Source organism: Salvelinus fontinalis, chromosome 1 (genome assembly GCF_029448725.1).
Source record: "Salvelinus fontinalis isolate EN_2023a chromosome 1, ASM2944872v1, whole genome shotgun sequence".
NCBI classification, from domain to species: domain Eukaryota; kingdom Metazoa; phylum Chordata; class Actinopteri; order Salmoniformes; family Salmonidae; genus Salvelinus; species Salvelinus fontinalis.
Window position 1 is genome coordinate 59,238,974 of NC_074665.1, and position 15,629 is coordinate 59,254,602.

The 15,629-nt window shown below is 44.0% G+C and overlaps 1 protein-coding gene across 5 annotated transcripts in view; it reads right to left on the reverse strand.

Moving 5' to 3' along the window:
• The window catches only part of LOC129858644 (anaphase-promoting complex subunit 1-like), a 65,866-nt gene that overhangs the window by 19,355 nt on the left and 30,882 nt on the right, over positions 1-15,629 (reverse strand). For 4 of the 5 annotated variants that reach the window (XM_055927950.1, XM_055927964.1, XM_055927956.1 and 1 more), the window contains 12 exons: positions 13,327-13,514; positions 12,949-13,023; positions 12,019-12,290; positions 10,795-10,886; positions 10,440-10,588; positions 5,013-5,091; positions 3,742-3,778; positions 3,216-3,289; positions 2,922-3,106; positions 2,581-2,807; positions 2,234-2,352; positions 240-511 (listed from right to left, as the gene is read on the reverse strand). In XM_055927950.1, the coding sequence (XP_055783925.1) occupies positions 240-511; positions 2,234-2,352; positions 2,581-2,807; positions 2,922-3,106; positions 3,216-3,289; positions 3,742-3,778; positions 5,013-5,091; positions 10,440-10,588; positions 10,795-10,886; positions 12,019-12,290; positions 12,949-13,023; positions 13,327-13,514 (1,769 nt within the window). The remainder of the gene's footprint in view (positions 1-239; positions 512-2,233; positions 2,353-2,580; positions 2,808-2,921; positions 3,107-3,215; positions 3,290-3,741; positions 3,779-5,012; positions 5,092-10,439; positions 10,589-10,794; positions 10,887-12,018; positions 12,291-12,948; positions 13,024-13,326; positions 13,515-15,629) is intronic. The other variant, XM_055927968.1, reaches the window with a different exon arrangement.

Consider the following 15,629-nt stretch of genomic DNA (forward strand, 5'->3'; position numbering starts at 1 on the left):
GGCAGGCCTAACTGGAAATGAGAAAGTTGCTATGCGTCACTGCCAGGGAAAAGTCAAAGTGAAACTCCGCTCTCAGCACGCTGAGGCCTTCCCACTTTCATGTGAGAAAAATAACAGGATGCCGAGAGACAATTTCTGCTAAAACCAACGTGCAATCTAGAGAAGCTTCAAAACATGTAATGAGAAAAAGTACGACGACAAAACTCAACCGCAGAACCTGTGTTTGCATGCATGCTCACCTTGGTTAAGTAGTCATGTATGTTGAGTGTGGCCAGCTTGGTGAGGTGTCCGTTGAGGCCCAGAGCCATGAGGAATCCTGCATACTCGTTGGCCAGCTCGGGGCTCTTGGGTTTGTTGTAGGCGATCCAGGCAGAGTCCACCTGGGAGGCCGGAGCGATTTTCAGGCCCGCAGCCACCCCATTGTGAAAGCTGGACCAGCTCGTCATGTTGGGAGGAACGTCAATGTTCCCGCTGTTCAGATCTACCATGGTGTTCTGAGGTGGCGCACGACCTGTCACCAGAAACACAAGACGCCATATCGGATTCTGACAAACTCTACACGCATGCATGCATTCTCGACATTTAGGCCATAATCACGTTGGCACCAAGGAGCAATGTAAACATGGCCTGCCGGGTTCAAAATAAGTTTCTGCTTCTCATCACAGTGATCACACACATTGCATTCTTTCCCTTGTCCTAAAACACAACACACCGAAGCACCAGCTGTAATTACAGATCCAGACTGACTAAAGTGAGCTTTCTTGTGGGCTGCTGTTAAAAACACACCCAGAGATTGAACTTGTATAGACAGACTGAGAAAAGCCTTTTTACTCAGATCTTCAAAGGAAAAACAACATATTCCTGTACTTGATGCTTTTTCATAACTATTTCTGTAAACGTGTTTGAAGTAGGGTTGGGCGGTATGGCCTAAAAATATCCCCAAAAATTCAAACTTAAGATTTCTTTGTTTTCTCTAAATAAGCTTTATGTACAATTAAATGTCAAATACACTGCATTTCAAAAATTGAGGGCTGTGAAATGAAGGCTACATATAAGCCCCACTAACAATTTAATTATTTTATCAAAATAATTTAACCTGCTTTTTTGCAATAACCCCTGATCTGGCTTTCAAGTCTGTCTATGAAAATGCCCTTTTTGTTACAAATGTAATGACTAACTTCTTGTAGCAGGCATTATAGAAAATTTAAAAAAATTAATTATAGAAGATTGTCTCAAACAATCTCTCAAGCACAAGTCAACGTGCTAGTGAGTAGCTTGCTAATCTTTATATATGCCAACTTGGATCCATTTGCTAGCTAACAAGGTAGAACAGTTGAATCGTTATGAACACACCCTTCTGTCCGTCTCCAACTGTTTGAACAGCATGCTAGCCTGTCCACTTTGTTCAGATGTTGAAATCAAGTGGTCTATCTTATTCCTCAGAATGAGAACGAGCTGCCCATTCCTTATATAATTGTGTTTTATGCTTATTGCACATTTAGAAAACACAGACTAGACAGCTAATATAACAGTCTTTGGCTAAAATGCTGTTTGTGGTATGTGGTACCGCAATGCCGTACAACAAACTGAGCATTCATTTTCCAGAATCAATGTTCATTGATACTCCTGTTTTAGTAGTGTCTGCTCTGGGCGCAATTTGTGTAGTTGAGACATAAAAAAGGGTCTCGTTAGAAGGCTTATCTTCTCTGTTACAGTAAAATAATGTCTCCATGTGTTTCAGTGGCCATACTACCAATTCTGTTGGACCAAACCTCAAATGCAAATAGCGAGTTGAAACCACTTGTCAGAGAGGAAGAAGTGATCTCTCAACTTTGTTGGTGTGAGTGGCAGGGGCTTGGTGTGTGTAAACAGAGAGGAAGAGGCAAAGTGAGAGGTTTCACACTTGCCAAAACCTGTCCAAAATAAGCCCAATGCGTTTCTATGGGCTAATTTTGGACCTAAGCTTGTCGCCTGCCTTCCCGGTTTTGGGACAATGACTCCCATTGTTAGGGCGGAGACATGAGCATCTTGTCATTATATTCAGCTCTCTGGTGTAAATGGGAAGGTGCACCAAAAATACAAAAAACTTGATTCTTGCGATACAGGCATTTGAAATATCACGCAAAAACATTTGATATATCATTTGAATTTGATATATCGGCCAGCCCTAGTTTGAAGACAGACACGTTCTCTCAGACACACACGTATGAGAAAGGCCTGAGGGATACAGTACCAGTAAGGTTGAGTTTGGGCACTGGTAGGGGCTCCGTTGGAACAGGGTGGTAGGAGAAGAGGGTAAACAGGCCTCTGCCAACTGGCAGAGCCATGGTACGCTGGCAAAGCTGCAACAGTCTGCCCAGAGAGAAATCAGAGAGAGGGATGGAGAGACAGAGGCATCAGAACAATAGCCAACACAACTACATACCAACCGCTAACTACAGAGCACACCAAAAAAATAAAAAATATATTTAAAAAGCAAGGTTGAAACTAAGAAGATTTTGGATATAGCCTGTAACGTGGGCCCAGACTGCTTTTGAATGAGACTACGATAGCTGCCATCACTTGAACGATATTACTTACTTGTTCTCCTTCTCCTCTATGTACTCGTGGTCGCTGACCTCGGGCAGGTGGACCACACTGACCCTGACTGGTCGGGAGCTCTGGAGTAGACGTCTGGCCTCATGGACGCGCAGGTCCTGGCTCCAGATAAGACCAATTACGTCCTGGTTCAGATCTGTCATACCATCCTCCTCCTCCTCTGCCTCTGTGGTGGCTGGAGCCTCCAGCATCAGCCCCAGACCCACCGTCTGAGTACACACACACACAGAGAAATAAACACACACAAAACAGAAACATTAACTCTAAATCCACAAGGTTGTAAAGGATGAAGCCCAAACCATCCAATAACCCCAGAAACTCACACTTACAGCTTTGCCTTTGGCCACGGTCACTTTGTGTGCTTGTTTGGTGAGATCCTGTCGCCCAATCAATAGGCAGACGTCCTCTGACCAGTCAGAGCAGGGTTGCTCTCGACACTGGTAGATAGCATCTCTGATGGGCAGAGCCACACCAAAGGGCACAGATTCCAGGTCTTTCAATGTGAAACCTAAACACAACACATGAATGTAAAAGAGTCTCACACCAGCAAATACTCCATAGCATAGCAATAACAGATAGGCTGTGGAGATGTTTCTAGGCCTGATGTAAAGTCTTACCTTCTGATGTTAGCCAAACCACAAGCGTTACAGCCAAACTTTCATTTGGAGCATCAGGCTTCATACAGCTCGGTCTGGAAGAGAAACAGGGATTACATTTCTCAGTCTCAAGTTGGAAAATCATGGTTAAAATGTTAGGACAAGAGTCTAGTTTATAGCTGTTACTATTACTAGAGGTATATTTAAGCAATATACCACGGCTAAGGGCTGTTATTATGCCCGACGCCTCGATGAGTGCCTGGATACAGTCCTTAGCTGTGGTATATTGGGCCATATACCACAAACTCGAGAGGTGTCTTACTGCCATTATAAACTGGTTACCAACATAAATATAACAGTAAACAAGTATTTTTGAGTCCTACCCATTGTATATTGTCTGAAATACCATGGCTTTCAGCAAATCAGCAAACTACCCAGTTAATAAAACGGAGTGAACCCTTCTTTTGGCTTTATGGGGAAATGCTTTATGGGGAATAAAGAGTCTAAGAATGAAGTGATTCAAGATGTGCTCCTGGTAAGTTTTTACCTCCTCAAAGCTGATTCAATGACAGTCTTCTTCTGGCCTGTGAGAGAGAGAGACGCCACACAAGTGCTGTAGTTCAGTTGTCACAGTAAAGGAATTGTGAAATGGGTCAGAAAACAGGAGAATGACAAAGACTCACAATCGTCACCATAATGCCCATACTCAATTCCAAAATGTCATTTAGATTATCATGCTTACAAATAATGAAGTTTTACATGTACAGCTCTACTTCAAAGGACATTTCTTTGGAAACTTAATTAAAAGGGCAATCTGCAGTTGCTACACACATTTTTGGACTTACAAATTAAAATGATTCTTGAAGAATATAAATTATAAATGCCTCATGCGCTTAGTTCAACTGTTGTACCCAAAAAATAAGCTTGTTTAAATATATTTTGTTTACAAACACTATATAGCCTCAAAACATGGTTCAAACTATAATTTTAATATCATGGTCAGTCTATGAATTTGAGAGTGGTTACAGTTCTCCAGCCCCATCCCTTAGCTTTTTACCGAAATGGGGCAGGGAGAGCGCTTTGCTATTAGCGCTTTGCTACTGCTGATAGCAGCCCCTTTACAAAGGTAAAAGTAACAATAGCCAAATGAAGACTTGACTTTAAGGGATACTGCGAGACTCTGGCATTTGTTTTGCTTACCCAGAGTCAGATGAAGTCGTGGATACCATTTGTATCTGCGTGCAGTATGAAGGAAGTTAGCGGTTGGTTTGTGAGCTAATGCTAACTAGCGTTAGCACAATGACTGGACATTTTATTTATTTTAACCTTTATTTAACTAGGCAAGTCAGTTAAGAACAAAATCTTATTTACAATGACGGCCTACCCCGGCCAAACCCGGACGATGCTGGGCCAATTGTGCACCGGCCTATGCGACTCCCAATCACGGCCGGATGTGATACAGCCTGGATTCGAACCAGGGACTGTAGTGACGCCTGTTGCACGGAGATGAAGTGCCTTAGACCGATGCTCCACTCGGGAGCCAATAGGTCCGGCGTTCATCTAACTCTTGTTAAGTAGAACAAGGCCTTAAATGGCAGAATCTCGCAGTCTCTCTTTAAACAAAGAAACAGGACAGAGACAGCATGGCAGTACTGCCTTACAACCTCTTCCCTTTCATGTGCGGAAATGACTGACCGCTGTGACATGCATGTGGGAAGCATGTGGGCACGCATAAGGCATGTGGGAGGCATGTCCCAGGGATGGTTGTTCGTTATCTTGGGCGCACACTGCTCAGTAATCAGACACACACAAACCCACCTGCAGAGAGCTTGGCCAGATACTTGGACACATCAATTGAAGTGGCGTTGTCATCTCCAATGATGTACAGGGCGTAGCTCTGAGAGGGGGAGGAAGAGAGGGAGAAGGACAGAGAAACAAATGTCAGTGTCTGGCCTATTGAGACAGAGACAGAGAGACAGAGAGACAGAGAGACAGAGAGACAGAGAGACAGAGACAGAGAGACAGAGAGACAGAGAGACAGAGAGACAGAGAGACAGAGAGACAGAGAGACAGAGAGACAGAGAGAGAGAGAGAGAGAGAGAGAGAGAGAGAGAGAGAGAGAAGCTTAGTGTGCAAGAGAAAGGGTGAGTGAGAGACAGGGGCAGAGAACGAAAGGGTGAGTGTGCAAGTAAGAGTCAACAAGAGAGAGAAAGGGTCAATGAGAGAGAAAGAGAGCGAGAGAGAGAGAGAGAGCGAACGAGACAGTGATGTGGTAAAGAGAATCTGTAATTGCATGACAGGCTGTCAGTCTCTCAGTGGTGACGTGCGTCACCTCACTTAGCCTGATGGAAGGAGACGCACAAGGGCTGGTCATCAGCACAGTCCCCCTGATCCACCTAACCCGCTAGTGATTCAGCCCTCCATCCGACTAGGGCTTAATTATGGCAGAGTACACAGACAAAAACACACACGCGTTGTCTCAAACACACACACAGTCTTTTACTCTCACACATGTACAGTGCATTTGGAAAATACCCCTTGAATTTTTCCACATTGTTACATTACAGCCTTATTCTAATTGATTAAATAGTTTTTTCCCCCCTAATCAATCTACACACAATACCCCACGACTAAGCAAAAACAGGTTTTTAGGCATTTTAACTTTTTTTTTTACTGAAATATCACATTTACATAAGTATTCAGACACTTTCCTCAGTACTTTGTTGAACGGGGGATACCCAGTCAGTTGTACAACTGAATGCGTCTTCCGCTGAATCAGAGAAGTGCGGGGGGCTGCCATAATCGACATCCACGTCTTCGGGGCCCGGGGAACAGGTCCTGAGCACTCTGGAGCAGGTTATTGTCAAGGATCTCTCTGTACTTTGCTGCGTTCATCTTTCCCTTGATGCTGACTAGTCTCCTAGTCCCTATCACTGAAAATCATCCCCACAGCATGATGCTGCCACCACCATGCTTCACTGTAGGGATGGTGCCAGGTTTCCTCCAGATGTGACGTTTGACATTCAGGCCAAAGCGTTTAATCTTGGTTTCATCAGACCAGAGAATCTTGTTTCTCATGGTCTGAGAGTCGTTCAGGTGCCTTTTGGCAAACTCCAAGTGGGCTGTCATGTACCTTTTACTGAGGAATGGCTTCTGTCTGGCCACTCTACCATAAAGGCCTGATTGGTGGTGCTGCAGAGATGGTTGTCCTTCTGGAAGGTTCTCCCAGCTCTGTCAGAGTGGCCATCAGGTTCTTTATCACCTCCCTGACAAAGACCCTTCTCCCCCAATGGCTCAGTTTGGCCGGGCTGCCAGCTCTAGGAAGAGAGCTGGCAGCCCTTCCTCCATTCCTCCACTTCCTCCATTTAAGACCGATGGAGGCCCCTGTGTTCTTGAGGACATTCAAGAATTTTTTTGGTGCCCTTCCTCAGATCTGTGCCTCGACACAATCCTGTCTCAGAGCTCTACGGACAATTCTATCAACCTCATGGACCTTATACACAGTTGAAGTCGGAGGTTTGCATAGACTTAGTTTGGAGACATAACTCTATTTTCAACCCCTCCACAAATTGCTTGTTAACAAACTATAGTTTTGGCAAGTTGGTTAGGACATCTACTTTGTGCATGACAAGTAATTTTCCCAACAATTGTTTACAGACTAGCAATTTCCAAACGCCTTAAGGTACCACGTCCCTCTGTACAAACAATAGTGCGCAAGTGTAAACACCATGGGACCACGCAGCCGTCATACCGCCCAGGAAAGAGACGCGTTCTGTCTCCTAGAGATGAACGTACTTTGGTGTGAAAAGCGAAAAACAATCCCAAAACAACAGCAAAGGATCTTGTGAAGATGCTGGAGGAAACAGTTACAAAAGTATCTATATCCACAGTAAAACTAATCCTATAGCGACATAACCTGAAAGGCCGCTCAGCAAGGAAGAAGCCACTGCTCCAAAACTGCAATAATAAACCAGACTACGGTTTGCAACTGCACATGGGGACAAAGACTACTTTTTGTAGAAATGTCCTCTGGTCTGATGAAACAAAAATAGAACTGTTTGGCCATAATGACCATCGTTATGTTTGGAGGAAAAAGGGGGTTGCTTGCAAGCCGAAGAACACCTTCTCAACTGTGAAGCACGGGGGTGGCAGCATCAGGTTTTGGGGGTGCTTTGCTGCAGGAGGGACTGGCGCACTTCACAAAATAGATGGCATCATGAGGGAGGAAAATTATGTGGATATATTGAAGCAACATCTCACAACATCAGTCAGGAAGTTAAAGCTTGGTCGCAAATGGGTCTTCCAAATGGACAATGACCCAAGGCATTCTTCCAAAGTTGTGGCAAAATGGTTTAAGGACAACAAAGTAAAGGTATTGGAGTGGCCATCACAAAGCCCTGACCTCAATCCCATAGAAATGCTGTGGGCAAAACTGAAAAAGCGTGTGCGAGCAAGGAGGTCTTACAAACCTGACTCAGTTACACCAGCTCTGTCAGGAGGAACGGACCAAAATTCATCCAACTTATTGTGGGAAGCCTGTGGAAGGATACCCGAAACGTTTGACCCAAGTTAAACAATTTAAAGCCAATGCTACCAAATACTATTTGAGTGTATGTAAACTTCTGACCCACTGGGAATGTGATAAAATGCAATAAAAGCTGAAAATAATTATTGTCAGAAAATGGTGGATATTACAGTGGCAAGGAAAAGTATGTGAACCCTTTGGTAATACCTGGATTTCTACATAAATTGGTCATAACATTTGATCTGATCTTTATCTAGGTCACAGCAATAGACAAACACAGTCTGCTTAAACTATTAACAGAAAAACAATTACTATTATTACTACTACTATTACTACTATTATTTTGACATTTCACATTCCTAAAATAAAGTGGTGATCCTAACTGACCTAAGACAGGGATTTTTTACTAGGATTAAATGTCAGGAATTGTGAAAAACTGAGTTCAAATATATTTGGCTAAGGTGTACTGCAGCAAAGCACCCCCACAACCGTGCTTCACGGTTGGGACGGTCTCCTTCCTGAGCGGTATGACGACTGCGTGGTCCCATGGTGTTTATACTTGCGCACTATTGTTTGTCCAGATGAAAGTTCAAGTTCCTTGGTGTCCACATCAACAACAAACTAGAAATGGTACAAACACACCAAGACAATCGTGAAGAGGGCACAACAAAGCCTATTCCCCCTCAGGAAACTAAACAGATTTGGCATGGGTCCTCAGATCCTCAAAAGGTTCTACAGCTGCAACATCAAGAGCATCCTGACTGGTTGCATCACTGCATGGTACGGGAGTTGCTCGGCCTCTGCCGCAAGGCACTACAGAGGGTAGTGCGTACGGCCCAGTACATCACTGGGGGTAAGCTGCCTGCATCCAGGACCTCTACACCAGGCGGTGTCAGAGGAAGGCCCTAAAAATTATCAAAGGCCCCAGCCACCCCAGTCAGACTGTTCTCTGTACTACCGCATGGCAAGCGGTACCAGAGTGCCAAGTCTAGGACAAACAGTTCTTACTCTCAAGCCATAAGACTCCTGAACAGGTAATCAAATGGCTACCCGGACTATCTGCAGTGTGCCCCCCAACCCCCAATTTTACGCTGCTGCTACTCTCTGTTCATCATATATGCAGTCACTTTATCTATACATTCATGTACATACTACCTCAATTGGGCCGACCAACCAATGCTCCCGCACATCTGCATTGTGTCCCACCCACCACCCCCTCTTTTATGCTACTGCTACTCTCTGTTCATCATATATGCATAGTCACTTTAACCATATGTACATACTACCTCAATCAGCCTGACTTACCGGTGTCTGTATGTAGCCTCGCTACTTTTATAGCCTCGCTACTGTATATAGCCTGTCTTTTTACTGTTGTTTTATTTCTTTACTTACCTACTGTTCACCAAACAGCTTTGTTGCACTATTGGTTAGAGCCTGTAAGTAAGCATTTCACTGTAAGGTCTACACCTGTTGTGTTTGGCGGACGTGACAAATACACATGGATTTCATTTGAACGTGGTACCTTCAGGCGTTTGGAAATTGCTCCCAAGGATGAACCAAACTTGTGGAGGTCTACAATTTTTTCTGAGGTCTTGGCTGATTTATTTTGATTTTCCCATGATGTCAAGCAAAGAGGCACTGAGTTTGAAGGTAAGGCCTTGAAATACATCCACAGGTACACCTCCAATTGACTCAAATGATGTCAATTAGCCTATCAGAAGCTTCTAAAGCCATGAAATAATTTTCTGGAATTTTCCAAACTGTTTAAAGGCACAGTCAACTTAGTGTATGTAAACTTCTGACCCACTGGAATTGTGATACAGTGAATTATAAGTCTGTAAACAATTGTTGGAAAAATGACTTGTGTCATGCACGAAGTATATGTCCTAACCGACTTGCCAAAACTATAGTTTGTTAACAGGACATTTGTGTAGTGGTTGAAAAACGAGTTAATGACTCCAACCTAAGTGTATGTAAATTTTCAACTGTATGTAGATGCCCATCGAATCGAAGGAAAGGAGAGATGCACATCCCTAGTCTTTACGAATAGGCAAAATGCCTTTCTCTCTCCCCCTCTCTCTGATTGGCATGAAGCCCTATATCATAGCCCTTTGACATTTAAGCAGTGTGTGTGTGTGTGTGTGTGTGTGTGTGTGTGTGTGTGTGTGTGTGTGTGTGTGTGTGTGTGTGTGTGTGTGTGTGAGTGAGTGTGTGTCAATGCTTGATGACCCCTTTTAATTGGGAAATCATGTTTGAACAGAAACTGCCATTGGAAACACAGGGGCTAGGGCCCGCAAACCAACCCAGGGAGTAGAATGTTTATTTAGAACACGAATGGCTACGTGTTGACATTGGTCACTCAAAATATTCAGGAATTATTTGTTGTCCAAACAGTATTTATATAACATGTCAGTCAGGTGGTGAGGTCATCTAGCTGGGCACACATGCTGTAGCTAACCAAGGTGATGGGAAATCTACTTTCCTCACACAACACCAAGGACAATGTAAATAGTAATTCCCTAATAGGGTTTTCAGTTGTCTGTGGCACCCCCTATTGGAGATGTCTATATCGCAACCCAACTCTAAAACTCCCACATGCTTGGCCATTGTCTCTTGAGAAAAAAAGTGTATTGTATTCATATCCCTAGCGATAGACGGTTTCATCAATTTCCCTTGTCATCATGAGGCAAAGTTAGAAAAGATAGACAATGATAGCATACCAGCACCAGTAGTTTGGTTCTCTCACAGATGCCGGGCAGGTAGGGGAAGGGTGCTACCTCCTCACCCCTCAGACAGCTGCTGAGCCAGCTGAACACGCACGGAGGCTCCGCCCTCAGGAAGGACGGACGCAGCATCTGCTCCATCTGGGCTGCAGGAGAGGGAGGGGCCACGGAGACTGTCATTCAAAGTGTCACAACAGGCTCTGCGACTACAGACACACCTGTCCTTATCACTCAGTCAGACCATCCTTTCAATCAATATCAAGAAAATGAAAAGTCAAAGTGGTAGACATGCCCTCTCTTCTACGTGAGCAGAGAGGACTACACATGCTTTAGAAGTTGATTTGCCTCTTACCCTGATCTATGATGCAGGACTCCTTGAACGTGGTGATGAATGAGGGGTAATCTCGCCAGTACAGATCGATATACTCCTCCAGCTGCAGATCCCTTTTAATAAACAGTACAACAATTAGCAGGTCATAAGAGGGGATGTTAATCTAACCTGAGCCATTGAATCAATACTTTTAATACCCAACCTGCTCTACCCTCACCGTGAAGCACTTACAGACATATAACCACAACCAGAAGCAGATAAACCAATCAGAACTATGACTAAGCGAACACCCACGTAAACTTCTAGTACTAACGTGGGGGTTTCAGGCTGGGTTAGATGTAGTGAGGTCATTACAGTACAGGCCTAGCCGGGTTACCAGATTGGTCTGTGCTTTGGTTTAGCTACTGTATCTCTTTGTACAGTATGTATGGCAATGACAGTGAATACAATTATTAATTGGCTGAAGCACCAACTGTTGTGTCAACCAGCCTGGTAATACTAAATGACCAGGACAATAAAACAAGGCCCAAATAAGCACTAAGCAATTCAAGTGCCAGTTGATTCTCCCACTTCAGCTCTTCTTTTAAATGTAAAATGGGACTGTTGACGAGGTCACTTGACACACTTGAAACCGTTTTAATGCCATTTTCATATCCTGGTAATATTAACGTTTTAGGAGAGACCAAACTCATCAGGTTTTATTGAGCAGTGACTCATCGGACATACTTCTCCATTTAAATGTTTAACAGCTTCAAGAAATTGTTGTGTTCGTTCTGAATTGAATATCTGAATTGAAAAGATGCACCTGCGACCTGTCGCTTTAGTTCGCCTCTGAATGGCCATCGCTATCTGAGTGACAATAATAAATCCACAACATTTAACTGGAGTCATTTGAGAGTAATTCTCTCATGGACAGGATGTTATCCAGGTGTCTGTCAATAGACTGTGGGATGCGACAACTAACGAGGAACTTTGTTCTGGTGTGCAGATTCCTTCAATTATTATTTGGGAAAATTACGATTTCACATCTCTTGAATTTCAGAGGGAGAGGGGACATTTGGCACATACTTTGGCTGAGAGTTTACGTTTAGGGGGGGACCTTCACTAGTCTCATTAGTATATTTTATTTTCTCATCTCGCCAGAACCTAATCGAGCATCTGACGCAATTACGCAAGGTTTTATTTATGGGTTTCCAAGATTATTTAAGAGCGTTAACCTAGATTGTGAAGACAGAGCACCAGTACCTGGCCAGCTGTTGCAGAAGGCCCACCAGTGATCGCCCCCCGCTCCTCTGCAGCTCGTCCAGCTTCAGCTCCTCATAGAGCAAGTGCAGCACGTAGAACAGGGCTGGGATGTGGGGGAAGAGTGGGGCAGAGGGGTCCAGACGCAGGGCAGGGGTGGAAGACAGAGACTCTTCACAGCCAGAGGTGTCGGTGGACTCCAGACTCACAGCACCACACGCATGCCTGAACACCACCTGTCTGTGGTAGTCTGAGCACCACATGTAGTCCCAGTCCTGGTGGATTATATGCATAGACACATGCACAAAGCCACACAGAAACACTCACACTTAAATTAAATGCATACACAGAAACAGGGCCCAAAGCCACACATACAAAAAGGTCAGTGGGTTAAGGACCAATATTTGTGCCTGGTCTGAGTCAGCAGTTTCCCAAAATGCACTTCCTTTCTTAAGTAACAGCTCTCAGCCAGAGGGTGAACTCTACACGACACCTCCCCAGTTCAACTGTGCACCCTTAACCCTGGGCCATGACCCCTTCCAGGATTCCATGCTACAGCATAGCGCCACTTTCCCTCCACAACACCACTAACATTCCACATTAATTTATAATGCACAGGGCAAACAGATGAAGGAAAGAAGGACTACAGGTTATTTATCAACCTAACCATCATCTTCAATACTTTAGTTTTTTATACATCTATAAATAACAGTGCACTTGGAGCAGATTTCAACCATTTCAAAGTAGTGGCCTATATGAACTCCACATATTACTGAAATTCTTATTATGCATGACAGAAAAGCGAATTCACTCATAAGTTGACCTCATCGCTACCTCCTTTTAGCCTCTGTCTGGATTCAGAGCTTGAGAGTAACATGAATAGTCTTATGCTTTCCACGTAAAGCATGGTCTACGGGGGTAACCCCTACCTACCTCATCAGACCCTGTGTCCGAAGGCCGGGCCTTCTTTGGTGCGATCACAGGAGAGAGGGACACTTCAAAATGGAGCTATGGGGGGAACACAAAGGTCAAGAGCATGGTAGGGATACAGACCAATTAACCATCTGATAAACAACATAGGTCCTTCCTCTGTTGCCTTGCCAACCTACCATTTGTGGCTTAGTCTCTATGTCTGGATTTCAGAGATGTGCAGGCTAAGGTGACATCGGTATGATCTAGATTGAGGAACTTCTATGTACTTGGGTATAGACTGTACATTCAGTAAGACTATCCTCCTAACGGGATCTGAACTGTCTACTTTAAGTCACTCCCTCTCCTGTGAATGACAGCACCGTTGCCAAGGCGACTCACGTTGCGTGTCCAGCCCAGCCGCTCTGTGTTGTAGCCCATGAGAGTCATGAAGCAGGTGACAAACAGGTTCCACTCCAGGTGTGCGCTGGGCCCCCCGGGGGCGTTGTAGATGTTGTACCACTTTATCAGCACCTTCATGGCCGTTTCCTTGGGCAGGATGAAGCGCACCGCCTGGAGGCACTTCCTCACTACGGACATGAGGGGGATGAGGAAGCATATGTAAGACGGTAAAAACTACTATTATAAAAACTACTATTTGAGTACATTCCACAGTTCTCTGATCTACCCTGCGCGGAGATACAGTGAACCCGTATATACGAAAATTGCATTTACCATTTATCGTTTGAGTTTAATTAAAATACTTAAAATATATTCGGTGACTCTGAATCACATTCTGTCCTGATGCCAGATTTGAACAGACGCAAATCTCTTTCATGGTGACCCCGACGTGATCTGGCAAAGGATATCGCTGGACATTGGAGTGCCAGGCAATTGACATTGTCATCGGACGACGTGTCTCACAAAGAAAAACCGGTCTACTTAAAAAAGGTAAGCAGATACCTATTGTATAAAATACTAAAGTTCTGCATATTGGCATTATCCAAATTTATTTGTGAGATAAGTCTGATGTAAGTTACCAAATTTAACGCTCTATCTAGTATATAAACTATTTCATACCGAGAGTGGTAAATGCAATTTTATTTGATCAAAACCATTCAAAAATGCAATGTGTAAACAAAATGTACTGAGTGGATGAGAAGACATGAGTGTGGAGTGAAAATTAGAATAGTCGGGGACTAATGAGGTTAAATTACCATATGATAGCGAATGCAATGCACTGGGTAGAATAAATCTACCAGTTTGTGTGAGGATAGGTCGACGAATCTATTGGTATGTGAGGTGTGAGGTGAACGTGGATATAACGGCGAAGGTTGTGTCTAATAAGAAAAATAAGTTTGCCGTGTAATTGTGGTGCATTGGGTATTTAGTCGGCGTACTAATACCAAGATTGAATGTTTTAAAAGGAAGTGTCAGGGACACAGTTCATATGGGACAATTTGCCTAGCGCATGAAAGTATGTTGAATATTTCAGATGGAGACTGTATATTCCTAGGGGATCCACATTGCAGAATTGAGTGTATTAAAAAGGTAGATTTAGTTTGATCGGTTAAAATAATTCATAACGTCAAGTGGATCGGTTAAAATAATTCATAACGTTAGGTGGATCGATTAAAATTATTTACAAACACATACACATTTAAGTTTACAACATAGAATGTCATCAGAGGTGGAAAAAGTGCTAAAGACTTTGAAGTCTACCTTAGAAGTGAACGGTGGAAAAGAGGGAAAGGACTGGAAAAAACGAAGCGAAAAACTATACAAACAATGGATTGAGGAGGGGTGTATCATTTCACCCACGGGTCTCCCCGTCGAGGGGGAGCCCGGAAGAATACTAGATGCATTAAAACGCAAAACACTCAAGGCGCTCACTGATTAAAAAGAAGGGGGGGGACCTAGTAAGGGCAAGACCAGAGAGAAGATGGAAAAGGCTAAATTGAAAGAAAGGATCGGTCTGGCTATGCTGGAAAAACTGCGCAAAATGTGTAGTGAAGAGACACCCCAAACCCAGAAATCAATGAGACTCTATCCCGAACTGCCCAAACCTAGTGCACCCCCACCATACGATGGCCTGAAGATGATGGCCCCCGTTTTGGATGTGAGTGCCACAGTTAATTATAATAAGAGGCCAGAAGTTAACCGAGACACGGAGTGGGTCCCAATATCGCAGGACCGGAAAAACGAGATTGAGGCCCTACTGGTAACAGCCCGTCCACTAAAGGAAGGAATGGCAGAACTAAGTAGGATACATGGGAGTGATGAAAGAGAGGAAGTGTGACCAGTGCATGTAGCATGGAAATGGATAAAGACAGCATACAAAGCCAGGGTCAGATGTGGACAGAAGACAGCATGACACAAGCACGCGAGAGAGAAAGGCAGCAGAATATTCTATGGGATGAAGTGCAGTCGAAGGCACGACAAGACCAGGAGGAACTGAGAATGATGCAACACATTCTGGATAAAATGGACAAGGAACAAAAAAAAGAGGAACAAAGACTAAGGGAAGAAAAGAGGAAGCAACAAGATGAAGAAACGAGACAGGGTGGACATTGCATACAGCTGGGCCACAACAGCAATGAAGCAGAGGAACAGGAGGAGCCCAGCTGCCAAAGTGATGGAGTATGGTACTTGGATGGAAAATTTGAGGGTGATCTTTATGATTCACTAACTGGACCTGCACATAA